Source organism: Vipera ursinii (assembly GCF_947247035.1).
Source record: "Vipera ursinii genome assembly, chromosome: 13".
NCBI lineage: Eukaryota > Metazoa > Chordata > Lepidosauria > Squamata > Viperidae > Vipera > Vipera ursinii.
This window is the reverse complement of record NC_139526.1, coordinates 10,533,584-10,559,165: the sequence shown is the minus strand read 5'-3', so window position 1 is coordinate 10,559,165 and position 25,582 is coordinate 10,533,584. Positions and strand designations below refer to the sequence as shown.

General features: G+C 45.5%; 1 protein-coding gene across 1 annotated transcript in view; it reads right to left on the bottom strand.

Moving 5' to 3' along the window:
* The window catches only part of NLRC3 (NLR family CARD domain containing 3), a 32,967-nt gene that overhangs the window by 5,531 nt on the left and 1,854 nt on the right, over positions 1-25,582 (bottom strand). Inside the window, exons 2-14 of the mRNA XM_083372987.1 lie at positions 22,496-23,011; positions 19,505-19,650; positions 16,456-18,199; positions 14,878-14,964; positions 9,964-10,047; positions 9,663-9,746; positions 8,443-8,526; positions 7,506-7,589; positions 6,549-6,632; positions 5,723-5,806; positions 4,371-4,454; positions 3,205-3,288; positions 737-820 (exon numbers count right to left, since the gene is read on the bottom strand). Coding sequence (XP_083229113.1) covers positions 737-820; positions 3,205-3,288; positions 4,371-4,454; positions 5,723-5,806; positions 6,549-6,632; positions 7,506-7,589; positions 8,443-8,526; positions 9,663-9,746; positions 9,964-10,047; positions 14,878-14,964; positions 16,456-18,199; positions 19,505-19,511 — 2,594 coding nt within the window. The 5' untranslated portion in view covers positions 19,512-19,650; positions 22,496-23,011. The remainder of the gene's footprint in view (positions 1-736; positions 821-3,204; positions 3,289-4,370; positions 4,455-5,722; positions 5,807-6,548; positions 6,633-7,505; positions 7,590-8,442; positions 8,527-9,662; positions 9,747-9,963; positions 10,048-14,877; positions 14,965-16,455; positions 18,200-19,504; positions 19,651-22,495; positions 23,012-25,582) is intronic.

Here is a 25,582-nt window from a genome sequence, read left to right as displayed (position 1 = left end):
TAAAGTTTGCGTAATGGGAGTCTACCTATATACCAGGGGTAGGCAACCTTGGCTCTTTTATGACTCGTGGACTTCAACTCCCAGAATTCCTGAGCCAGCATGGGGGAACTATGGCCCCTTCATGACTTGTGGACTTCAACTCCCAGAATTCCTGAGCCAGCCATGCTGAGGGGAAAGGGAGAGGTTTCCAAGCTGAGCCACGCTGGCTGAGGAATTCTGGGAGTTGAAGTCCATGCGTCATAAAAGAGCCAAGGTTGCCTACCCCTGACTTATACCTAACTCGAGTCTTCTGAGCAGCCAAGAATTCTTTTGAACCAAATCAAATCCTGTTCTGTGCCTTTCATTCAACAGAGGCCTTTCATGTGAGGATTCAAAATGGTAGCATCAACGTGCTCTAAATGGCTGGCTTCACACGAGCTAAACTTAGTGAATTTTAACTTGGGTTAGTTGGCTTTGTGGGTTAGCATGTTGCGCAATCCCTGTCTGTTTCACTAAATTAGGGTTGGGTGTATGAAGACCAGTTACCACATGGCAGGAGCCCACTGCTGGGATATACAGTATAATATTTATTAAATATTTAATACGTCATTAAAGCAGGGTCATCTCAAAGCATTCGGCTGCAACACAAATTCTGACATGTCTAAATCAATCCTGAGATTTTAGAAAAGCGGGTTTTTTGTTTTTTTCCATTTATTGCAAAAAAAACTATTCGTGTGAGATCTAGATGAAGACTTACTCCAAGATGGTCAGGCTCTTGTTGCATTGTAAAGCCAAATTTAGGGCCTTAGCAGCTTTGGCCTGAATGAAATTCCATTGCAAGCTAAAAGAAGAGAGAACAATCAGAATAAAAGTCAAATCTTCTAAAATGTATCAGTGCGGAATACGGGAGCTGTGAGTCTAAATTGCTGTCCTACTATAGGTCCCAAGTGAGAAGGTGACTGCCCCATCCTTTCTCCAAAGTACTTTCCCCAAATCCTCCCTTGAGTGAAGTTTGGGGTTCCAGTTATTCAAGGTGAAGGAAATGTTTTGGTTTTTTTTAAGAGTCAAAATAACTTTTAGTCTCTTAAATAAGTACCTTATATGCCCAAGGATATTCCTTGGATAGCAAAGGGGACTAACAAACATGTATTAGAGCGCATAACACCAAATAAAAGAAAAGAAGAAATAGGGCTGACTGTTCTGTACCAGCCTGCTACCGGCCCTGCAGAAAAGGCAGGGACAACCCCTTTACAAACGGCAAGAGGCTGGAATTAAGCCTGCCAAATTTATTAACATAAAACAGAGCAAACCATGAAACAGGAGCTATGAAACAGGAACTAATCAAGCGGTTGCCTTCAGCAAACCAGCCCTCCCACGCATTCCCCTTTTATACAGTTCAGGGTGTGGCTTCTCTCTGCCTCCTTCCGAGGTGCCCCATTGCCTTCCTCTGTCTACTCCTAACCGACTGCCTCCTGCGTCGGGCGTCCTTGAACAGGGCCAGCTGTGGGTCATCTTCATCCACGCTGTCAGGCTCACACAGCTGGGTCTCCATCGTGACCAGGTGGGAGGGGCCTGGCTGAGGGCTCTCATCAGCAAGATCTTCAACCCCCTCAGCAAGCTCTTCAACAGCCCCCTCCTCCTCTGAGTCATCCGACCCAATTGCCGAACCCACAGGCTGACCCTGAATCACAACAGTGACATGATAGCAGTATTCCAGTATTTGAGAGGCTGCCACAAAGATGAGGGGGTCAACTTATTCTCCAAAGCACGGGAGGGCAGGACAAGAAACAATGTTTGGAAACTGATCAAAGAGAGAAGCAATCTGGAATTAAGGAGAAACTTCCTAACAGTGAGGACAATTAACCAGTGGAACAGCATGCCGCCAGAAATCATGGGCGCTCCATCACTAGACAGTCACTTGTTTGATATGGTATAGGCTCTCCTGCTTGAGCAGGGGGCTGGACTAGAAGACCTCCAAGGTCCCTTCCAAATTTCTATACTATTCTGTTCTGTTCTGTTCTATTCTATTCCATTCCATTCCAATCCATCCCATCCCATTCTATTCTATGCTAAATATGTCACTGGAAGGCAAAAATCACAAACTGTGTCTTACTTATTTTGGCCACATCATGTGGGGGAATTCACCGGAGATAGCAATTATGTTTGGAAGGGTTAGCGGTAAAAGACAACCCGGCCATCAAAGAACACGGTGGCTCAGTGGCGTAGCGTGGGGGGTGCAGGGGGGGCCGGCCGCACCGGGCGCAACATTTGGGGGGGGGCGCTCGCACTGAGCTGCTCAGGGAGCCCCAAGGGCTGCACAGAGTTGGCTTGGCTCCGCTCTCGAGCTGCTCTTTCTTGCAAAGCGAAATGAGTCCGGCAGGTGAGATGGGCGGCCACATAAACTGAATAAAATAAATAGAAGCGGCCAACTCTCCGCCCAGGCTCAGGCCAACCGCAAGCGCCCCGCAGGCACCCTGGCAGGTTTGGCCGAGCGAACACGGACCCGCTGGCCGGCCGGCCTAGCTTCATGCGCATGTGTGGCTTTATTTAGCGGGGCTCACGTGCGAGCTTGAATGCAGCGGCTCTTGCAGGTCGGAGCCCCGCCCAGCCGCCCTTGAGAGGGACCCGGAAGCATCCCGCATGCGCGCAACTCTTCTTGGAAAGTCTACGCCGCTGCGGGGCGCGTCTTTTCGGCGGTGCCGTGACGTCACTTGCCTTGCCCCGGGTGCTGACAACCCACGCTACGCCACTGCGGTGGCTGGAGACCAACAAAGCTGACCCCAGCTATAGCATAGAAAAACTCAAGCAGTGCAAGATCAGAAAAGGCGTAGCGACCTGGCCCACAGAATCGCCAAGAGTCAGACGGGACTGGATGGTTAACATCATCTTCATCAAGGCCAAGGAGCAGCTTCAACTCAAGGAAAGTGGTTTGGGGAAGCAACTTTGCAAATTGGACCACGCGCTTCATACTGCAAGGTCTGATGGACAACTCCTACCCTTTTGTGAGAGGCAGAGCTTATGCTGTGGATCTGCTTCCTCCCCCACGCACTATTTTTACAATCCCCTGGAGTAGGAAACTCAAGAGCTTCTGGGAGATTCCCGTCCCCGGTTGGTGTCCTGCACTTGGCTTTGTATTTCAGACACACGAGGCCTAAATCCCCGGATGAGGCCATGCAAAAAAAAAAAAAAGCAAACGCCACCCGCGCCCAAGTTCCCACAGCTCACTGTAGAGAAGTCAGGGCTTGGTTCTCCTTCAACGCTTGGGCAATGGTGTGGATCCCTTCATCATGTAGCAAGTTGGCCGCCAAGCTGGAAGAAGCCCCCAAAGAAAGGAGAGTTAGAAAGGTGCATGGGTGCTAGGGAAGATTTAGCTTCACAGGAGCGTTTCAAAATAATGTAATATTCTCATGCCTTCCTGGTTCCTAGCCCTAGGCCTTTAACTGAGACACCAACTTGGGTCTCAAATTAAAACTACCAAAGGAGTAATTAAAATAGTCAGCTCCCAAAAGCTTTGATATGGTGCTATGACAAATGTCTTGCTCTTTGCGTTTAGATCTTTTTGAGAAATACAGGTGTTCCCCAGGTGTCCCAATAAACCAATGAAAGACATCCTCAATACAGGTAGACCTGGACTTACAATGCACAGAATGGGACAAATTGCCTCCAGCCAACTCACTGTGGCCAACTCACTGGAGGACAAGTCACCACAGCCGACTCGCTATACATGAATACATAAATAGCAGTATTCCAGTATTTGAGGGGCTGCCACAAATACGAGGGGGTCAAACTAGTCTCCAAAGCACCGGAGGGCAGGACAAGAAACAATGGTTGGAAACTGACCAAAGAGAGAAGCAATCTGGAATTAAGGAGAAAGTTCCTAACAGTGAGGACAATTAACCAGTGGAACAGCATGCCACCAACTCCATCACTGGAAGTTTTTAAGAAGAGGCTAGACCAGGGGTAGGCAACCTCGGCTCTTTTATGACTCATGGACTTCAACTCCCAGAATTCCTGAACCAGCTCAGGAATTCTGGGAGTTGAAGTCCATGAGTCATAAAAGAGCCGAGGTTGCCTACCCCTGGGCTAGACAGTCACTTGTTTGATATGGTATGGACTAGAAGACCTCCAAGGTCCCTTTCAGCTCTCTTCCGATTCTGATTTGCTGGGGGACAATTGAACAGTTCTATTTAATTATTTGAAATAGATTTTAAAAAATATTTTAATTTTTGCCATTCACGTTTCATTCTGTCCCTCCTTTTGCATCCTTTCTTTAATTATTCTCTTCCACAATCTCTTGATATATTAGTGTAATTCTTGTCCCACAGCAACTTGTCCAGCCATTTGTTACAAACTGACATGTGAAGTTTGAAGTCGAACAAGTAGGGACTCACTCCAGATCCTTCAGGCTACGATTAACTCGCAGAGCATTGGCGATGGCTTGGGCTCCCTCTTGGCTTATGGAGTTTTCCCGTAGACTTTTTTTTTTAAAAAAAAAGGAAGAGAAAAACCATTATTGGTGTTTTTGTAATACCTTCGTTTGGTACAACACTCCAGTCTGACTTTAGAACGTGGAAGAGGACGGAGATACCTGCATCCTCACAATTCACTTTTGTGATGACTTAATAGCTAATTATTTTGTTTATACACCCCAACAAGAGGATGACGAAGTAGGCACGAGGGATGAATGATCCAGATATCTCAAGCAGCTGGTAATCTTTAGGGAAGTATAATATTATGAGTGTAAGCGTGCCACTACAAGAGAAGATTCGTAGCTCAGGGCTGAACTATGGAGTCCTGGGTGCACTCTGAGCTTGGTGTCTTTCTTACAGACATTTCATTACCAAACTAGATAACATCATCAGTGTTAGAAGGGAGTGGGCTTTGTGGAGAGGAGGAGGAGGAGGAGGAGGAGGAGGAGGAGGAGGAGGAGGAGGAGGAGGAGAATTCTGAGTTTGGTTGCTTAGTTGTTTTCTTGCAGACGTTTCATTACTAAACTAGATAACATCATCAGCGCTAAAAGGGAGTGGGGTTTGTGGAGAGGGGGACCACTATGGGGTCCTTGGTGCTCTCTGAGCTTGGTGTCTTTCTTACAGACATTTCATTACCAAACTAGGTAACATCATCAGTGCTAGAAGGGAGTGGGGTTTGTGGAGAGGAGGAGGAGGAGGAGGAGGAGGAGGAGGAGGAGGAGGAGGAGGAGGAGGAGGAGGAGGAGGAGAATTCTGAGTTTGGTTGCTTAGTTGTTTTCTTGCAGACGTTTCATTACTAAACTAGATAACATCATCAGTGCTAGAAGGGAGGGGAGGAGGAAGATGACTATGTGGTCCTTGGTGCTCTCTGAGCTTGGTGTCTTTCTTACAGACATTTCATTACCAAACTAGGTAACATCATCAGTGCTAGTAGTGAAATGTCTGCCAGAAAACAACTGAGCTCAAAGAGCACCAAGGACCTCACAAACGCAAATGTGTGGGATCATCACTGTTGACTTTGGCCGATGGGGTAAGTCATCAAAGGGCCAGGTTTGAAGACCCCTGGCCTAGACATTATCTGAAAGTTGGAGACTATGGATACTCCTCACCTCACAACAGTTTGTTTAGCGAACTGTTTACGACAACATTGCAATGAGTGACTTGTGAGCGTTTTTCACGCGGTATATTCTAAATATTCCTCCTTTGAGAATTGTAGGTAAAGGTCAAAAGACTTTCTAGGAGTTGGCGCTGGGTACCCCGCAGGGTGGACCTACTTGAGGCTGGTGAGACCCTGGTTGCAGCAGAGAGCACGTGTGAGTGCTGTCACTCCGGTGTCGCTGACAGAATTGCTCTGGAGACTGAAACACACACAAAACGGTAAAATGAGCAGGATCTCTTCCTAATTGTACCGTTCCCGTTCTGTCAAGTTTTTTCACTTAACAACTGCAGTGATTAACCAGTGGAAGAAGGGCTTGCCTCCAGAAGTTGTGGGTGCTCCATCACTGGAGGCTCTTAAGAAGAGACTAGACAATCACCTGTCTGAGATGGTATAGGTTCTCCTGCTTGAGCAGGGGGCTGGACTAGAAGACCTCCAAGGTCCCCTCCAGCTCTATTCTGATTGATTTGATTGATTAACTTGATAAGCTTGGCAAAAAAAGAAAGGCTTAAAATTGAGCATGATTCACTTAACAACTGCCTTGCTTAGCAATGGAAATTCTGGTCTCAATCATATGTATTTATTTATCTCTCACCTTGATTTTTGCAAGCAACCCGAAGTGGCAAACATATACACAACACACCGTCCTCCTCCTATTTTCCCCACAACAACAATGACCCTGTGAGGTGGGTTGGGCTGAGAGAGGGACTGGCCCAAAGTCACCCAGTTGGCTTGCATGGCTAAGGCAGGACTTGAATTCACCGTCTCCTGGTGATTGGCCCAAAGTCTTCCAGCCGGTTTTCATGGTTAAGGCGGGACTAGAACTCCTCACCTCTTGCTTTCTAGGCTGGTGCCTTAACCACCATATCAAACTGACTCTGTAGTCTCTTTCCAAGGACAGAGAAGAAGTCACCCCAACGGATAGAGATCAGCAAGCCACTTACTCCAGGGTTAGAAGGGTGTGATTCAACCTTAGTCCTTCAGCCAAAGCTGCGGCACCCATGTCACCGACACAGTTTCCCGACAAACTAAAGGAAGAGAAATGTCAATAAGTCACCAGTTGATTTTAACCTGCAGAAGGACGCTTTAACCATGATTACAATTTAAGTTTCCATTCCACCTGATGGATAGAGTTATCATCTTGCAAAGGGACAGAGATTCGTTTATTTAAGAACATTTATATGGCTGCCCAACGAACTCTTAGTGTCTCTGGGCAGCTTACAAAGATAAAAATTCAATATAAAAACAATTTAAAAAGCAACAACCCCACCCCCCAACCCCACCCTCTCGGCAACATCAATCAATCAAATAAGCCGTTTGATGGGCTCCATCCCTTTCTGAGGTCCCCAGGTCTGTTGGCAACTAGCATGTACGCTTATATATACCCCATGGATACACACACACATATCTACACTTCAGCATGTAAAACCATGTCTTCAGTCCCTGAGAAAGAGCCTAAAGGGGGGGGGAATCTTTTCTCTGGAGGCATGATGTTCCACAGGGGCATGTTCTTCTTGGTTCTATGAGATGGACCTCCTTGGGAAAAGGGATCCGTAGCATTCCCTGTCTCCCCGCTCTGGTGAGTTGGGTAGATGTGACCAGGAAAAGACAATAAATGGAGCCCAACCAAGTGGATTCTAGCGTGGCACATTCTGTTCCCCAAGAGAAGCCTTCTAACGGCTTCGTACGTGGTCTGAGTCCTACACTAGGTGTGTGATGTCCTGACGCCCATATAAGGTGACTGAGTTCACGCTACAATATCGTTATTTTCCCCCTCTGCAAATCCCCATGGACCGGTCTGCCGTCTTATGAATGGCCACCATCTATGGTTAATTTCCCCTGCCGCCAACCCTGTTGCCACCCCAGGACTGAGGGGAGGCATTCCGTTTCTCACTCCTCACATGAGGTCCCTCAGGCCCCAGTTCTTCTTCAGGGCTTCGGCCAGCTGCTTTGAACCTTGCGGTCCCACCCCGTTCTTCTGGAGGCTGGGAAAGGAGAAGGAGACCGTTAATGGATCCAGACATGCAGCATTGTCCTTCTAAGTGGTGACTCTCTACTTCAGAAGAGGGCAAACTTGAAGGGAGGGCCATGGATGTGGACGGTCAGGAGGGGGCCTTTTCTCATTTGAGGAAGGGGCCTGTCACCAGCTCTGCTTCTCTCACTCTCGCTCTCTCATCCTCTATTTAACTCTCATTTAGCTATCATCCATCCATCTATTCATCTATCATCTATCTAACATCTCTCTATCCTAATCTATCTTTTCTGTCTATTTATCTATATCTGATCTATCTCTCTATCATTATCTATCTATCTATCTATCTATCTATCTATCTATCTATTTATTTATCATTATCTATTTATCTATCTCTAACATTTATTTGTATCCCATTTTTATTATTTTTTCCATTCAGGTGACAAACTTACCTAATCCTCCCTCCCTCCTCTTATTTTCCCTACAACAGCAAACCTGTGAGGTGGGTTGGGTGGAGAGAGAGAGAGTATCCCAAAGCCACCTAACCGCCTTTCGTGGTTTCTCGCTTTCTAGCCTGGTGCTTTAACCATTAGACCAAACCGGCTTTTTTAATAGGAGAAGAGCAGATTAAAGGCCCCTCTGCAGAATGGCTGACTTGGAATAGAGGCGAGCAGTCCAGCAGGCCAACGTCGTTTGCCCAGCCCCGCCACAACGGGCCGGGACGGATCAGGACCTCCCAGCGCTGCCTCAGAGGACAAGGGGATGGTCTCAACCGAAAAGCAGCTGAGGGCCTGCAATGCCAGCTGTTGGCCGGGAAGGGAGAGGGGTGGGAACGATGCAATGTGGCAACGATGGGCCAAACTCACTGCAGAGTCATCAGAGTTTGGTTGCTGACGAGCACCTCCGCCAGGCCAGCTGTCCCTTTGTCCTTGATCAGGTTGTTTTGGAGGCTGGAGGAAGAGAATGACCACGTTAGAGGCCTTCTGGGTCAAGGATCCAGGTAGTCCTCAACATACAGCCATTGTTAGGAACCACGCAAAGTCATAACTGTGCTGAAGAAAGTGGTTGATGACCAGTCTTCCCACTTACAACCGTCATAGAGCTGGGGAGCCCTGGTGGGACAGTACTGCAGGCTAACTCTGCCCACTGCCAGCAGTTCGATCCTGACTGGCTCAAGGTGGGCTCAGCCGTCCATCTTTCCGAGATCAGTAAAATGAGATCCCAGATTGTTGGGGGGCAATAGGCTGATTCTGCAAACCGCTTAGAGAGGGCTGTAAAGCACTGTGAAGCGGTATACAAGTCTATTGGCTATTTCATTTCATTTCATTTCATTTTATTAAATTTATATGCTGTAGCTGATCGGATGTTGCATTAGGAGCCCTGGTGGTACAATGGTTAGAATACAGCATTGCAGGCTAACTCTGCCTATAACCAGGAGTTCAATCCTGACCGGCTCAGGGTTGACTCAGCCTTCCATCCTTCCGAGGTCAGTAAAATGAGGACCCAGATTGTTGGGGGGGGGGCATAGGCTGACTCTGTAAACCACTTAGAGGGGGCTGTAAAGCAGTGAAGCAGTGAAAGAACTATGTATGATTGACTTGCGAGGCCGGTGTGTTGTGCAATTAGCTCACATGGTGTTACAAGATGGTGGGTTTGTTGTCACTGTGACTTGTGGGGGGGGGCACGAAGGGAGGCTCAGCCAATCTCACTGTATACATGTTGTACTTTGATGATAAAAGTTCATTCATTCATTCATTCATACATAAGCTTAAGTGATATGCTATAGCTCTAGCATCCCCACGGGCGTCCGATTAAACTTTGGGTGCTTGGCAACTGGCATGTATTTGCAACGGTTGCAGCATCCTGAGCTTACACAATCACCATTTGCCACCTGCCCAGCTGGCTTCCTGCCAGCCAAGCCAATGGGGGAATCTGGATTCGCTCCCGTAAAAAAGATCATAACATTGGGGAATGACTCATTTTAACATCCGCCTTGCTTAGCCATGGTCCCAACTGAGGTTGTAAATCGAGGGTCGCCTGTACAAGGCTTGTGGGTTCAAGGCCGAGAAAGTGGAGATCTCCTTACTTTAGCGCAAGCAAGTGCTGGTTGTTTTTCAAGGAGTCAGCAAGCGCCTTCGCCCCGTTGGGCCCAATGGCATTACTCCGAAGACTAGCAGAGGTAAAGAAAGGAAAATTAGCGGCACACCAATAATCTCCAGACTTTGCTATCAGCTCGGAAGTAGGATTTTTAAAAGGCTTTTAAAAATACGATGAATTTTAAGCAGAGATAGAGATTTCTCCTTTTGGGGGCAGGCTCAGCTCAATGGCAGCCAGTTGCCGACCCCTCTCATAGTGCCACAATGTTTTTAATCCCACAAAATACTTACTCCAGAGCTAAAAGGCTCCTGTTGACCATCAGGGATTTAGCGAGAGCTTTTGCTCCTTTCGTACCAATCTGGTTTTCTGCCAAGCTGCCAAAAACAGGGAGTTTTAAAACACAGTTATGTTAAATAGCGGGTTCTTTGGCGCAGGAATGAAGACGCAAAGCTGAGGACAAGGTAACTCATCATTTATTTCGTGCAGAAACTGTACTGGGGAAATGGCTGCAACTGGCCGCAATATATAGTCTAGCCCCTAGGCGGCAGCCAATAGGTTTGAACCAACCATTGCGTTGTGGCCCCGACCCCCGCGCCTGTCTTAACCGAGGATGAGGACTCTGAGGATGATGGGGAGGAACTGGCAAGGCCTCCCTCTCCGGGGCCCTCTTCTCTGGCAAGGCCTCCGTCTCCCTCAGGAGGCCGAGAGGAGCAGCCAGTGCTTGAACAGCTGCAGCAGTCTAGCGAAGATGAGTCATGGCTAGACCCTCGAGAAAGACGCAGGGCCAAGAGTCTGCAGCAACGTAGGTTGGGTAGGAGGGCCAGGGAGTAGCTGAGTCATTGAGCCACACCCATTGAGCCACACCACATAAGGTATATAGGGGGTGTGGCTGCGCTCAGAACTTTGTGACGAACAATAGTTTCAACAACTTCGGGTCACGTCTTTGGGAACTCTGCTTCTTGTTTGAAACCTTGGTCTGCATTCTTGGCAACACTTCTGTACATCTGCTAATGAACTCTTTGCTTGGATGTTATCTCATTTCAGCTGAAGTATGAGGTAACGAGCTTATGTTGCTGCCAAGACCTTATCAGTAGGCAATTAATTAAAGCCTGTAGCATTAACTCTTGCCAGTCGTGCCTGCTTGTCTGTCTGTGCTCCGGGAGGGGGGAACAGAAGACATTGCCGCCTGGAGATAGCCAATTGCAGCACAGGAGACCTGTAGTCTGGGTTGCTGGAGAGCCGTTAGCTGCTCCAGCAACCCACGTGGTATTCTTTAAGAGCCCAGCACATAACAAGTTAAAGGCCTTAAATATATATGGCATGGGTCCGGAATACCTCGGGGACCACCTGCTGCCGGCGTCGACCCCCCTCCGCCCCGTGCGTTCCCACAGAGAGGGCCTCCTCAGGGTGCCTCCGGTCAGAGAATGTCGGCTGGTGGCCCCCAGGGGGAGGGCCTTCTCTGTGGGCGCTCCGGCTTTGTGGAATCAGCTGCCGGTTGAGCTCCGGATGGCACCGGATCTCCGCTCCTTCCGGCGCGGGTTAAAGACCCATTTATTTGAACAAGCTGGCCTGGCCTGATGGGGAATTACTTAGGGTTTTAATATTTATATATATTTTTTATTGTTTTTATTGTGGGCAATAATTTAATTCTTTTTTAACTTTTGTACTTTTGTAGTTTTAAGATATGCCCTGTTCACCGCCCTGAGTCCTTCGGGAGAAGGGCGGTATAAAAATTTAATTAAATAAATAAATATATATATATATATATATATATATATATATATATATATATATATATATATATATATATATATATATATATATATATATATATATTTAAGTTCATTAGGCGTGCAAATTCTGTCCATCAGATATTGCAATCATTTTAATTTAAATATGTTGTTCTCATGTGCAGTATGGCTTTGTTGTGAAGTTGATGTTGTCTTATGGGAAAGGGATCAGACCCTCTCCCAAATCTCTGAAATGAATTCAGATTAACTAAAATAGAGGTGGGTTGTTGTTGTTGTTGTTTTGTTTGTTTTTTGAGGTCCAGCATGAGCAGCAGAGGAAAGCTAAACGTGAATTTATTTATTTATTTTATTAGAAGAGCTGAAAGAGGCTTCAGCCTTGGTGAAAAGTTATGGTTTCACCACAAATGAGCAACTGTCGCACTGGAATTTGTGTAAGTCTAGGATACTGCACCTAAAAGAATTTTGTGTTCAACTGAAGCAACTCTATAACCCAATCGTTGACAAGTCATTTTCGATCTCCATCGCTCCATCCTATCTGTAAGTAATTATTCCAAAAAAATATAGTCTTCTACTTCAAATTATAGTGTCAGAGGAGATATCAGTGGTCATCAGTCATAAGAAACTGCATTATTCAATATTTGCTCTTTACTGTCTTACAAGTAATATAATAAAAGCCTTGGAACATCAAGAAAAGTGACAGCCACAAAGAATTTGTCTTTCGTGCCTCCATTTGGCACTGCTAGAAATCAACAGAGATAGGATCTCTAATAGACCCACCAAGGGAGGAGAAGCAGAACATCAGTCATCTTCCGTCTCTGTTACGGGGTGGCAGTCTTGTCAGAAGGGGGAGAATGACCATGATTTCATCCCAAAACAAGGATAATTTCTTCCCCACCTAGGGGATAATTCTGCCAGCTGCTAATCATTTCCAAACATGGAAGCCTACATACAAAATGCCCATGTTCAATCTGTACAGAGAATGAGAGAAAGAGAGTGAAAGAGAAAGGAAGAGAAAGAATGAGAGAGAAAGAAAAAGAGAAAGAGAGAGAGAGAGAGAGAGAGAGAGAGAGAGAGAGAGAGAGAGAGAGAGAGAGAGAGAGAGAGAGAGAGAGAGAGAGAGAGAGAGAGAGAGAGAGAGAGAGAGAGAGAGAAATTGTTGTGTTGATGAGAAATACCTGAAAAAGGTGAACTACTTGGGGGTTTGTATTGACAAACACAAACACAAAGCTATTTCAAAATAATTATGTGCCTCTCTGGAATGGTATTGAAACGGACTTATTAAAATGGGATAAACTGCATTTATCACTGGTAGAATTTCTGTAATTAAGATGGATATCTTAATACAAAGATGCTTTTTTTTTTGTTTGTTTCAGACGTCCCCAATACTTGCAACTGATACTCCATTTAAACAATAGCAGAGGGGTATTATTCTAACTTTATATGGCAAGCGGGGTGAGGGGGGAAACCAAGAATTAGATACAAACTACTGCAAGATGTTAAGGAAAGAGGGTTTAGCCAATTTGAAACCGTATTTCAATGCTTGTCGCTTGGTCTGGCTAAAAGAGTGAGTGAGCCTCCAGAATAAGAGGCTACTTGATTTAGATTGAAGGTCACGAATTAAGATTTGGAGGACACGGTCATTGATGGTATGACAAGGGTAAAGGAAATGTTGATTTCAACAATCACTTTGTTAGACGTGCTATTCTAAGAGTTGGGAATAAATCTAAAACAAGGTTTTCTACGAAGATGCCTCTTTGGCTATCCCTCCAGGAAGCTTTTTTTTTAAAGAAAAGAAATGATGGCGAAGACGAACTGGTGGACTTAAGGTAAAATAATATCTTTTAATTTTGGTAATCCTATCCTCAAGCCTAAGGAAGAGCTAGAATCAGAAGGACACGCCTGCCACTGGTTTACATATTTACAGCTGAAAGAGAGATTTAAATGAGACAAAAAGAGCTATGGGTTTGACTTTGTTAAAAATGAATCGGAAACCCTACTGTGCGGTAGTGATGAATATATCATTGCTAAGATCTATAAAATGTTATTGAGTTTGAATTTGGAAAATTAATATGTAAAGCACTGTATGATTCAGCAGGCTAGGAAGTTTGGATATAATGTAAAGCTTGAACAATGGGAGAATATGTGGATGAAAGGTTTAAAATTTACATTAAATTACAATTTAAAAGATTTTTTTTTAATAAGGTGATGTATTGGTATTTAACACCAGATAAGTTATCAGGAAGGTATAATGGTACTTCAGATGAATGTTGGAAATGCAGATGTAAAGAAGGGACTTTTTATCATTTATGGTGGACATACGATAAAGCAAAGAAATATTGGAGTAGGATTCATATTTTAATACAGAAGATTCTTAAAGTGACTCTAAAGATAAAATCAAAAACTTTTCTCCTGAATTTAATGGAAAAAGATTTGGGGGGAAAATGGAACTTTGATGTTATATATATATTGACGGCAGCAAGATTATTCTATGCCCAAAAATGGAAGGATGCTTCGGTCCCCAGAATGGATGCAAAAGCTGATGGAAGTTAGCAGAGATGGCTAAACTGACAGCTTTGATTAAAGAAAAAACAGAAGTGCTTTCGTTTCTACTTTGAAACCGCTTCTGGACGTTGTGCTTGAGATGGGAAAAATAAAATTTTGATTTTGGGTTTTACTGATTAGATGGATCCGTTCTTATAGAAATGGCTAGTTTATACTATTATGTAAAAGTAAAACATTGAGGTTTGATATTACTATCTTATTCTACTGCACCAGAGGGAGGTGGAAGTCAATGCCTTTTATTTTTTTTCCCTTCTTTTCTACACTTTTCTCTTCCTTTTTCTCTCCCCTATTTTTCCTCTTATGTGCTTTTGGTTGTTGTTTTTTGTATTTTATATTATAAACTAATTAAAAAGGAATATATATATATATGGGACGCGGTGGCTCAGTGGGTTAGGACGCTGAGCTTGTCGATCAGAAGGTCGGCAGTTTGGTGGGTCGAATCCCGAGTGCCGCGTAACAGAGTGAGCGCCTGTTACTCGTCCCAGCTTCTGCCAACCTAGCAGTTCGAAAGCACGTAAAAATGCAAGTAGAAAAACAGGGACCACTCCGGTGGGAAGGTAACAGCGTTCAGTGCGCCTTTGGCATCCAGTCATGCCGGCCACATGACCACGGAGACGTCCTCGGACAAGCGCTGGCTCTTCGGCTTTGAAATGGAGATGAGCACCGGCCCCTGTTGAAACGTCGCCAAGACACCCTCAATCCTACACAGGAAAAGACCTGAATACGCCAAGACCTACATACCTATACCTGTGAAAATCTACAAACACACACACACACACACACACACACACACACACATATACACATACACACACACACACACACACAGAGAGAGAGAGAGAGAGAGAGAGAGAGAGAGAGAGAGAGAGAGAGAGAGAGAGAGAGAGGTACCTGATTTTTTGAATCTGGCAGTCCTTTCCGCTCAGCACGCTGCCAAGGAGGTCCATGGCACTGTCTTTCAGTTGGTTGCAATCCAACCTTGCAGGGGAGAAAAAGAGAAAACAAAGCATTTTTAATTAATCCAAGGAAGAGAGAAGGAAGAAATGGATGTGTTATTTCAGTGTGGATGGAGAAATGTTGGGGTGTTGCTAAGTGGCTGTCAAAGCATTTGGCCAAAGGGGGTTGGATGGAAGGAAAATTCACAGAGGGCAAACCCAGGCTATCATCTGTCTTGAACGGTTGATTGGTGGAGCAGTGGGCTAATGCCTCCTTAAGTAACACCAGCTGCCTGCAATTAGTGCAGGTTCGCATCCCACCAGGCTCAAGGTTGACTCAGCCTTCCATCCTTCCCAGGTAGGTAAAATGAGGACCCAGATTGTTGGGGGCAATTAAGCTGACTTTGTAATAATGCCACTTGGGGGTTGTGTGAAAGCCCTAATAAGCAGGCATGTGCATAGAATGAAGGCTACTGCTAAGTTTGTAAGCCGCCCTGAGTCTTCGGAGAAGGGCGGGATATAAATGGAATTAAAATAAAAAATAAAAAAAATTGAATAGGAAGGTCAGGACTGGACAGAACAGAGAGGTTTCAAGCTGTGGTTTCCCTCGGTCACAAAGATGTCTATGGAGATGCTCAATCATCTAGGTCAGGGCTAGGCAACAGTGTCCCTTTTATGACTCCTGGACTTCAACTCCCAGAATTCCTGGCTCAGCTTGGAAGCCTCTCTCTTTCCCTTCAGCACAGCTGGCTCAGGAATTCTGGGAGTTGCAGTCCACGCATCATAAAAGAGCCAAGGTTGCCTAGCCCTGATTCTAGGTCAAGGGTTCCCAACCGGGGGTGCGAGACGATATTCCAGAGGGTACAGAAACTTGGGTGTAGAAGTTTCAAAAATTAGAATGCATATGCACAATTCCTTATTCTGAACTTTTGTAAAGGGCGTGAGAATATGTCAGAAGCGTTCTAGGGGTGCGGGGTATAGAAAAGGTTGGGAACCACTGATCTACGTAGGTCATAGGTTGCGCTTTTTTCAAGCTGGACCTTCTTGGGTTGGTTTTGTTTGTTTGTTTGTTTGTTTGAAAGCGCTGCAGTTCTCATCAAGAAGCTTCTTCTGAACTGAAGCTTCTTGGATGAGAAGCGAAATGCCTTCAGGCAAAAAAAACCCCCAAGAAACTCTAGTTGACTTTTGAAAAAAGTGCCTTGGGGACCCGAGCCACAGAATGTCTCAGAAACAATCCAAGAAGTGTTATGGGGAAGGGGGTAAAAGTAATGAATGGGGGGGGGGGTTCCCCAGGATCTAATTCAACCCCAGCCATGGAAGGTCCAGGGGGATGTTGGGCCAGTTTGTCCCTCTCAACCCAGGAGGTGTGATGGTGTCGTGGCGAAGGTTCCTGTTGTGGGGGGGGAAATATGAGGGAACACTTTGTGCAACACCATGAGCTCCTGAATGAAAGTCAGGATATGCATCTAACAACTATCTAAATAACCAAGCTCTGGTGAACCCCATCTCATTTCAAACCCTGTGCAAGACCTACCTGAGACTGTGGCAGTAAAGAAGCTGGGAGAGAAGACTTTGCAAGATGTGATAAGTGAGACAGTTGGAGAGATTGGCTTCTTCCACACATGCCTCTGATGTCTGTAGAACATAAGCCAAGGCGGAGCAATTAATTGGTGTCAACATTCCAGCCAGGTTCTCGGTTTTCAAGGCCTCCTCAACGTTGGCAGCCTCCTCAGTGTGTTGAAGCTCATGTAAGCACCGCATGAGGTTCACAGTCCTACAGGAGACAACTTGGTCCACTCCCAGGAAATTCTGGAAGAGGCCGACCACATGACTTCGGTAGCCGTGGTGTTCATCCCTCACCAGGAACCAATCAGACAAGACTTTGTTGACCTGTGAGGAAAGGAGACCAACAAGGAAGCGTATAAAAATGTCCAAGTGTCCATCCTCGGATTGTAAGGATCTCTGGATGGCATTTTTTACATGGTTGACAAAGCCCATCTTGGGCCAAGACATGCCGCTTTCAACGAAGAGGTCAAACAGGGCACGCTTTGCCACAGAATAATAATAGGTAGCAGCTAGATATTCCTGAAAAGTTAGGTGGGAGAAATAGTAGATGACAGAAAATGGAGTCTCTTCCTTAAGCAAGATCCTACTGGACAAACTGAAGTGGAGGGAAGAGAGGTCAACTCCATAGGCTTTCATGTCCTGCTCAAGAAACATGTACTTTCTCTTGATCAGGCCGTAAAATGCCAGTCGGCCCAGCCCACTCATCATCTTCTTGCAGTTGTTCACCATAGGTTCAATCCAGAGGACTTCCTTCGGCTTCCCTTGCCAATCACTGCACAGCAATATTTTAAAGTAATAGGAATAGATTCCCGACAAAGTCTTAGGAACCGCTGAAGTTTCAGGAGACAGATCAGCACTCTTTAGTAAATGGCCCATTGAGAATCCACAGATGCAGCAAAATGCTGGCACGGTGCAGAGGGCATACAAGGACCTGTTGGTCTTGAGTTGTTCCATCACGCCATCTGCTAAGCTTTGGTTTTCGGTGAACATGCGATCTAAATAGTTTTTGATTTCCGTATCTCCAAAACCTTGTACCTCGGTCATCCGGTCCACAAGACCGCCTGGGATTTGCCTGGCTGCTGTTGGCCGGGAAGTAATCCAGATGGACGTCTCTTGCAACAGGTTGCCTCGGATGATGTTGGTGATTAAGTTGTCCACTTGGATTTCCTTCTGGAGGTCTGTGCAAACCGCCGTGTTGGAAAAATCTAGAAGCGTCTTGAATTCATCCAGCCCATCAAGAATCAGAAGGGTTCTGGCACTGCTCATCACAGGAAGAAGGCTCTGATCCGTTAAATGGGGGGCTGCCAGCCTGACCAGCTTCTCAGCCGAGAGCTTTTCGTAAGCGTTCAGCTCCCGAAAAGTGAGAGGCAAAACAAAGGTAAATTTTTTGCTGATTTCTCCCTTTGCCCAAGCGTGGACAAAGAATTTGACCAAGGTGCTCTTGCCGATTCCTGCCACACCGATCGTTGCCGAGATCCTAGGAGGTCTGCTGAACTTGGAGAGAGGCAGGAAGAGCTTGTCCAAAGGGATCTTTTTGGAGACGTTCCTTAAGCCGTTAGTGGTTTCCATCTGTATGAAATCGTGTTGCTTCTGCTGGAGATCGCTCAGCCCTTCCAGAAGGAGGAGATCGGTCAACTTCTCCAAAGGGATGAGTTCTGGGTTAGCACCACACCAGGTCTGAAGACCCTCAATGTGCCTTTGGACCATTGGTTCTGTGAAAAAAGAAGGAAGAGAATGACCTAATGACAAGAGATTCAGGAAGGGTCACATCAGCCATTGGGGTATTTGTCTAATTACAATACAGGCCGCAGATGGCTGGCAAGACCTTCGCTATAGTTCAGTGGGGCTTATTGTGTAGTGGGTCCGACGCAAGGAAGAGACGCCAGCCGGTGTGTGAGTTCAGCTCTTTATTGGAAGTGGATAGTGAACTGGGGAATGAGGGTTACCTGGCCTCCTTAAATACCTAGCCAGGTAAGTGGACAGCCAATGGGGTTGGCCCTAGGTTTCCCGCCGAAACTGGGTTTCCCGCCATAACCGTTCAGGCCAACGCCCCCTGGTGGCTGTTGCTATGCAGGTGCCTGCATACATAACAGGGCTGATGGGGAGGGCTCGCTTCTACATACATTCCGTCTTTTTCATGAATCAAATAGTATGATGCTCAGCACGGAAAGATGCAGAGGAAGTCACTTGATAGTTAAGGCTTTGAAAGGTAGAATGGTTAATCCCCTCCCAAAACTCTGAACTGAACTCTGAACTCTGAACTGAAAGGACTGAAGACAACTCTTTCAGTCAGTGTTGGCTTCAATGGGAAATGAAAGTTCAAGTGATATCCTCTTTATATATTTAGAATGTCCCATATGGGGAAGAACCCTAAACCAATATCCATACAAGGCCAGGAGTGGCTGAAGCATCTTGAAAGAGTTGTGGGCCATGAAGTAAAGGTTTTGTTTTGGTTTGGGTTTTTTTCCCTCAAAAGTTGTTCTCATCTTGAGATTAAAGACTAGCAGGACAAACTCTGCAAAACTGTCCAGATGACTCACATACAAAATTAGAGGAGGAGGAGGAGGAGGAGGAGGAGGAGGAGGAGGAACAGCAGCTTGGTTGCTTGGTTGTTTTCTTGCAGATGTTTCATTACCAAACTAGGTAACATCATCAGTGCTAGAAGGAAGTGGGCTTTGTGGAGTGGAAGAGAAGGGAGGAGGAGGAGGAGGAAGAGGAGGAGGAGGAGGAGGAGGAGGAGGAGGAGGAGGAGGAATGATCACAAGATGTAAGCTTTTCCAAGCTGTTTTTTTGCAATTGACAACATCCCGTCAGTCAACTGCAAAAGGCAGCTTCATCTGGAACAGCTTACAGCCTGCAAGTTTACCTTTAACACCGTCAAAGAACGTCTGCCTATCCCAGGTCTTTGGGAAGAACTCAACAGGTGGGCAAAAATGCCAAAGCCAGTCTAAACATTTGGCTGGCTGTGCAGCCAGCCATAATAAAGAAGGCACCCCCTAGTAAGACTATCTACTCACCATCCATCAGGGGTTTGCATGGATCATTAGCTGCAATAGGGCGTTGACGGCATGTAGCAGACAAATTCCACCACGTTCACCCTTCACAACCCTCCCTTTGATGCATTACATGGGACGTCTTACTGGAAAAGCCTTTATCCATGATTCTGAAGGAGGGAAAGGAAAATGATTATTGCTAAGGCAGGAGATGAAAAAAGGGAAAACAATCAATTCAATCATTTTAGCACATCACTGTTTCTTCTCTCTGTTTCTATTGTTGTACATTTTTTTAAAATGCCATTTATATCCCACCCTTCTCCGAAGACTCAGGGCGGCTTACAATCTAAGCACAAATCAATGTGCTTAGCACATTCTATTGTCCTAATAACAGTGCCCAACTTTACCACCTGGCTAGTACCTTATAGGAAAAAGTCAGAACATCAGAAGAACAAAAAGACTTGATCGATCCCAACTCCCCATCTTTATCTATCAAGGTTGCCTCCAAGAACAAAGACAAAAGTAGGTCAGCCCCATCTGAGATGGAAAAATACTCAGGATTATGGTCTTCATACAAAAACAACTTTGTCTAGAAACCTGGAGCTCAGCAATTGCTGATGCAACATCCTCACTGCGGTGCTCAGTTGTGGACACCTAATGTTGATAAATGAAACTTTTTTTTTATCATTACACTGTTGGACAATAATTGGTAAAGTGAGCAGAATTAGCCGGAACAGGGCTTTCATTTTTCCCCCAGCATCCTTATTTGCTTTTCCAATCACTTCCCACTATTTCACCAATTTCCAGTCTTCACTCCTTCCCTGTCTCCTAAACTCACATTTACCATCTCTAGTAAATGGTACTTTTCAGGCCATTTCCCTTCACCTAGACTTACGTTTCAGAGCTCAACTGATGAGAACCCTTGATGGTGAGAAGGATTAGCAAGGAAGAAGCCACATGGAAAACAATGTTCTCTTACTCCCTACATTGATGTATCACTGGATATACCTGGCATCATAGCAAGAGAATTGGGACCTGTGTTGATTGGTGATTAGGACAAGGCATCTTCTCTGATTGACTATTTGATCAGAAACGCTAAACTGATTACATTAACTGTGGTTGCAATTTGTTAAGCATCTTACCTCCTCCTCCTCCTCCTCCTTCCTCTTCCTCTCCTCCTCCTCCGCCTCCCCTCCTTCCTTCCTTCCTTCCTTCCTTCCTTCCTTCCTTCCTTCCTTCCTTCCTTCCTTCTAATCTTCCCCTCCCTAGTAAAGTTACTTGAGGCAGAGTGTAGTCTGTAGGCCCAAGATATGAATGCCTTATTGAAATAAAACTTAACACCTTGGAAAATGACTTGGGATAGCTGGATAGAAAAAAAAATTGCAATAGTGCGATTGTTAAAATGTTTAGTGTCTACCATCAAGTTTTTACCAAGTTCCCCACCTACTAAGATAGGTGCCAGCAATGTTAAAAGCTGGAAAAGTAAATGCATGTAAGGGACGTGGTGGCTCAGTGAGTTAGGACGCTGAGCTTGTCGATCAGAAGGTCGGCAGTTTGGCGGGTCGAATCCCGAGTGCCGAATAACAGAGTGAGCGCCTGTTACTCATCCCAGCTTCTGCCAACCTAGCAGTTCGAAAGCACGTCAAAATGCAAGTAGAAAAATAGGGACCACTACGGTGGGAAGGGAACAGCGTTCCGTGCGCCTTTGGCGCCTAGTCATGCCGGCCAAATGACCACGGAGACGTCCTCGGACAAGCGCTGGCTCTTCGGCTTTGAAACGGAGATGAGCACCGGCCCCTAGAGTCGGAAACGACTAGCACGCGTGTGCGGGGGAACCTTTACCTTTACCTTATATATATGCATAACTGAAACTGAAAGCAGGAATGGGTCCCTTATGTAGCGATATAGCACCCACCCAGCAGTCAATTTTGGTTTCTAAGCAAAAGAGTTAAAGAGATCAATGTTAAAATATCAGATGAAATCCTGTAAATAAATAGTAGCAACAATCTCCAATATTTCAAGAAAAGCAAAATACTTCAGTCATCAGTGGCTTGGGATAGTGAAAGGAAAATGAGCTATTGAAAATTATTATATTTTAAGGTTTTTCTTTTTTTCCACTTTCATTGTCCCCTCTTTTCTGCATTTGTCCTCTGTGTCCTTTACTGTCATCTTGAAGAATGACTGAACGTGTAGGATAACATTTCACATCAAAGAGAAAATAGCGCACAAAGCTAGGTCTGCAAAAGGGTGATGACTCAGATAGAGAAATCATCTCTTGGGGGGGGGGAAACAACAACATAAAAACTCCTTGGTTGAAGAGCTCTGCCAGGCAACACACACAGGACTCAAGTCTCCAAAAAACAAAAACGAATTTGCATTTTGTATCATAAATACTGTTAGGATTCTCACTCTCCATTTTGCGAAGCTTCCCCAGGACTTGGTTTTTGTGATTCTGGGTCAAAACTACAAAATGTTTCTTGCAAACTTCTTTAGCCGTTTCCCCTGCTGTTACTTTAAATTTAAAACTTCACAAAACTATCCCACATTGATTGCACACACACACACCCCGTGTATATCGGCACATCAGTGACCACAAGATGCTATGATGTGACTGCTGTCAGAAGTCACACAACCATTTTGAGCCTTGAAGGAGCAGGCCAAATCTTGGCTAAACCATGGTCGGGAGTAGCTTGCCTTCCGTGTGACTTTTCGCTACCTTACCGGCAGAGAAATCCAGCTTCTCCGACTGACTTTGCTTGTCAGAAGGTCGCAAAACGGGATCGCGTGACCCCGGGACGTTGCAACTGTTGTAAATATGAGTCAGTTGCCAAGCGTCGAAATTTTGATCAGGTGACCCTGGGGATGTTGCAACGGTCGTGTGAAAAAGGGTCACAAGTCACTTTTTCAGTGCCGTCGTCACTTTGAATGGCCACTAAATGAAATGTGGTAAGTCGAGGACGACCTGTACAATTGGGAGCACAGATTTAATCTCCTACCTTCTCTGTAAATACTTACATTTCTTCAAGTTCCGGCAGGATTTCTTGGAGCTTTCATTTTCAAGCCAACTTCCAACTGCGGAAAGCCGAAGGTCTGGATTTTGAGCGCTTAACTCTTCAGCCCGTGTCCTTGTTTAGAAGAACTCAGTTTTGAACCGAGATATCCCGTCTTGATCAGGGGTTTCCAACCGCTGACAGTTTTTATGACAAAAGGTGGATTCAAGTCTTTTTTTGGATGCCCTCAGTCCAAGAACAAAGTTGGGATGAGGCTAACTCATGTTTTAAGCAACCGTGTTTTTTTTCCGTCTCACTGAATTGCTGACCGGATTCCAGCAACGTTGCATTGTCTTTTTTTTAATGTTTTTTTTTTGTTCAGAGTTTCACTATATACACCTCTTCCTGTGCTGCGGGTCTAATTTCATCTTCCTTCCTGTTTGCTGCGCAGGCTACAAGACAACCTGGTGCAGCAAGGTGACCACCGAGGAGCAACGTGACAGAGAGTGAACCACAGAGTGTCTTGGTTGATGCTACCAGACTGTGTCAAAAAAAAAAAAATAGAGAGAAATCACCTCCCTTTTGGATATTTGATGTGAAAACTCAACTAGGTGGGACCCCATTCAATCAGTTCAGTCATAGTTATGATTCCAACAGAAGAGAATATTTGTAGCTAAAGGTTGAACTGTGAGGTCCTTGGTGTTCTCTGGGACTGATGTTTTTTTTTTTGCAGGCATTTCATTCCCCAACTACGTAACATCATCAGTGCTAGAGGGAGTAGGGTTTCCACTCTTGTTTATATACCAGTGCCAATAGGAGAGAATATTTGTAACTCAAATCTGAACTCTGGAGTCTTTGATGCTCTCTGAGCTTGGTGGGTTTCTCGCAGACATTTCGTTACCAAAACATCATCAGTGCTAGAAGGGAGGGGGGTTTGTGGAGTGGAGGAAGGGGAGGGGGAGGAGGGGGGAGGATCCTTGGTGCTCTATGAGCTTGCTTGTTCTCTTAAAGTGCCAATAGAAGAGAATATTTGTAACTCAAGTCTGAACTCTAGAGCAGGGCTTTTCAACCAGTGGTATGGGTACCACCTGTGGTACATTGGCACCTGGCAGGTGGTACGCGGCCATCCTAGAAAAGTGGTAGCGGGGGAGGGGAATGAGCTGAACCGGTGGCAGCACCGCACAAGCCTGAGCGTAGAGACGGCTGGAGCTGTAAGGGCTGTCAGGGCTCAGCGGAAGCGCCAGGATCAACACCAGGCTCCAGCTGGAGCTCGGCACTGATCCTGGCGCTTCTGCTGAGCCCAGAAGAAGCGCCGATCAGCTGGAATGTTGCAGCATCTCCAGGCTCTTGTGATTTACATTCAGATGCTTGGCAACTGATTCATATTTATGACAGTCACAGTGTCCCAGGGTCATGTGAAGCAACCACCCAGCAGAGGGGGGGAATAAAAACCAAACACCCCCCACCCCAGCCCCGCTGCCAATCCTCAATAGAAACGCTCACAGCAATAAAACCTCGGACAGGAGGAAGAGCGCCGCCGGGGGGGGGCAGGCAGGTGTCTTGCTCGGCTGTGGCTTGGGGGGGGGCACTTTTTTCAGTGCCATTGTAACTTCAGTCACTAAGTGAACTATTGTAAGTCGAGGACTACCTGTACTTCATCACTTTTTTTTTTGGTCATCAAGTTTTTGACACCTTGCTAGGCAACTGGTGGTACTGGGATGTTGCTATATCGTAAAAGTGGTACAGTGGGTGAGAAGGTTGAAAAGCCCTGGACTAGAGTCCTTGATGCTCTTAGAGCTTGGTGGATTTCTTGCAGATGTTTCATTTCCCAGTTAGGCAACATCATCAGTGCAGAGTATAATGAATTTGCAGGGGTCTTGCTCAAGGTTGTTCTTTTTTTTTGGCACAGCTCACAACCACTTCATGCCTGGAAGAACATGCAGATCGAAGCAGCTCGCTTAAAGCTTTTTCCTCTTAAAAGAAAGCAAGGTGCAGGGGTCTTGTCCCAAAGGTGCTTTTTTCAGGAGACAACTGGACTTTCTTGTTTTTCTTTGAAGGCATTTCACTTCTCATCCAAGAAGCGTCTTCAGCTCTGACTGGATGGTGGGGAACGGAAGGCTTTATATTCCTTGCAGACAGCTGGTCATTTGCCTTCTTTTATCGAGTCGTTGAGGCCATTTGAGACTCTCTAAAATAAATGCAAATGACCAGCTGTCTGCAAAAGGAATATAAAGCCTTCCATTCCCCACCATCCAGTCAGAGCTGAAGAAGCCTCTTGGATGAGAAGCGAAACAACTTCAATAGAAAAGACACAGAAAGTCCAGTTGCCTCCTGAAAAAGCACCTTTGGGACAACCATGACCTGGATGACGGAGAATCTCCGTAGACCAGGGGTCTTCAAACTCAGCCCTTATATGACTCATGGACTTCAACTCCCAGAATTCCTCAGCCAGCATGCCTGGCTGAGAAATTCTGGGAGTTGAAGTCCATGAGTCATAAAAGGGCCAAGTTTGAAGACCCATGCCATAGACATTAAGCAGGCGTCTTCTTTCCATTCGTGGCTCTTATAAAGGTGACAAGCAAGCGGTCATCATTATCTGATAGGTTGGAAATAGTGTATGTTTTCCCCCCCAAATAATTCATGCAAATGTTTTTGTTTTAAATTTTATCAAGAGTTTCCTCTTTTCCTTTCTTTTTAATTTTATCAAGACTTTTGTGTTTTTTTCATTTCACATTCAGAGAGTTCGTATGGTGAAACTAGACCAGGCTGGTCATCTTTTGGAGCCAGGAAAAATTAACCTTCATGGGTTGAAAACTATTTGATCCCATTCTCTTTTATGTAATTAACAGTTAGCTGCTTTATTTTTAAATTCACAACTTTTTAGGAATCAATGTCCCTAGATTCAGATACAGATAGCCAAGTAGTTTGCTGATGATGCGTAATTGGGGCTGGATCCAGATGTTATTAAAAAGATATTATCTGTCAAAGTTCAGCTATTGTCTACCCCAAGAGCCTTGGTGGAGCAGTGGGCTAATGCCTCCTTAAGTAACACCAGCTGCCTGCAATTAGTGCAGGTTCGAGTCCCACCAGGCTGAAGGTTGACTCAGCCTTC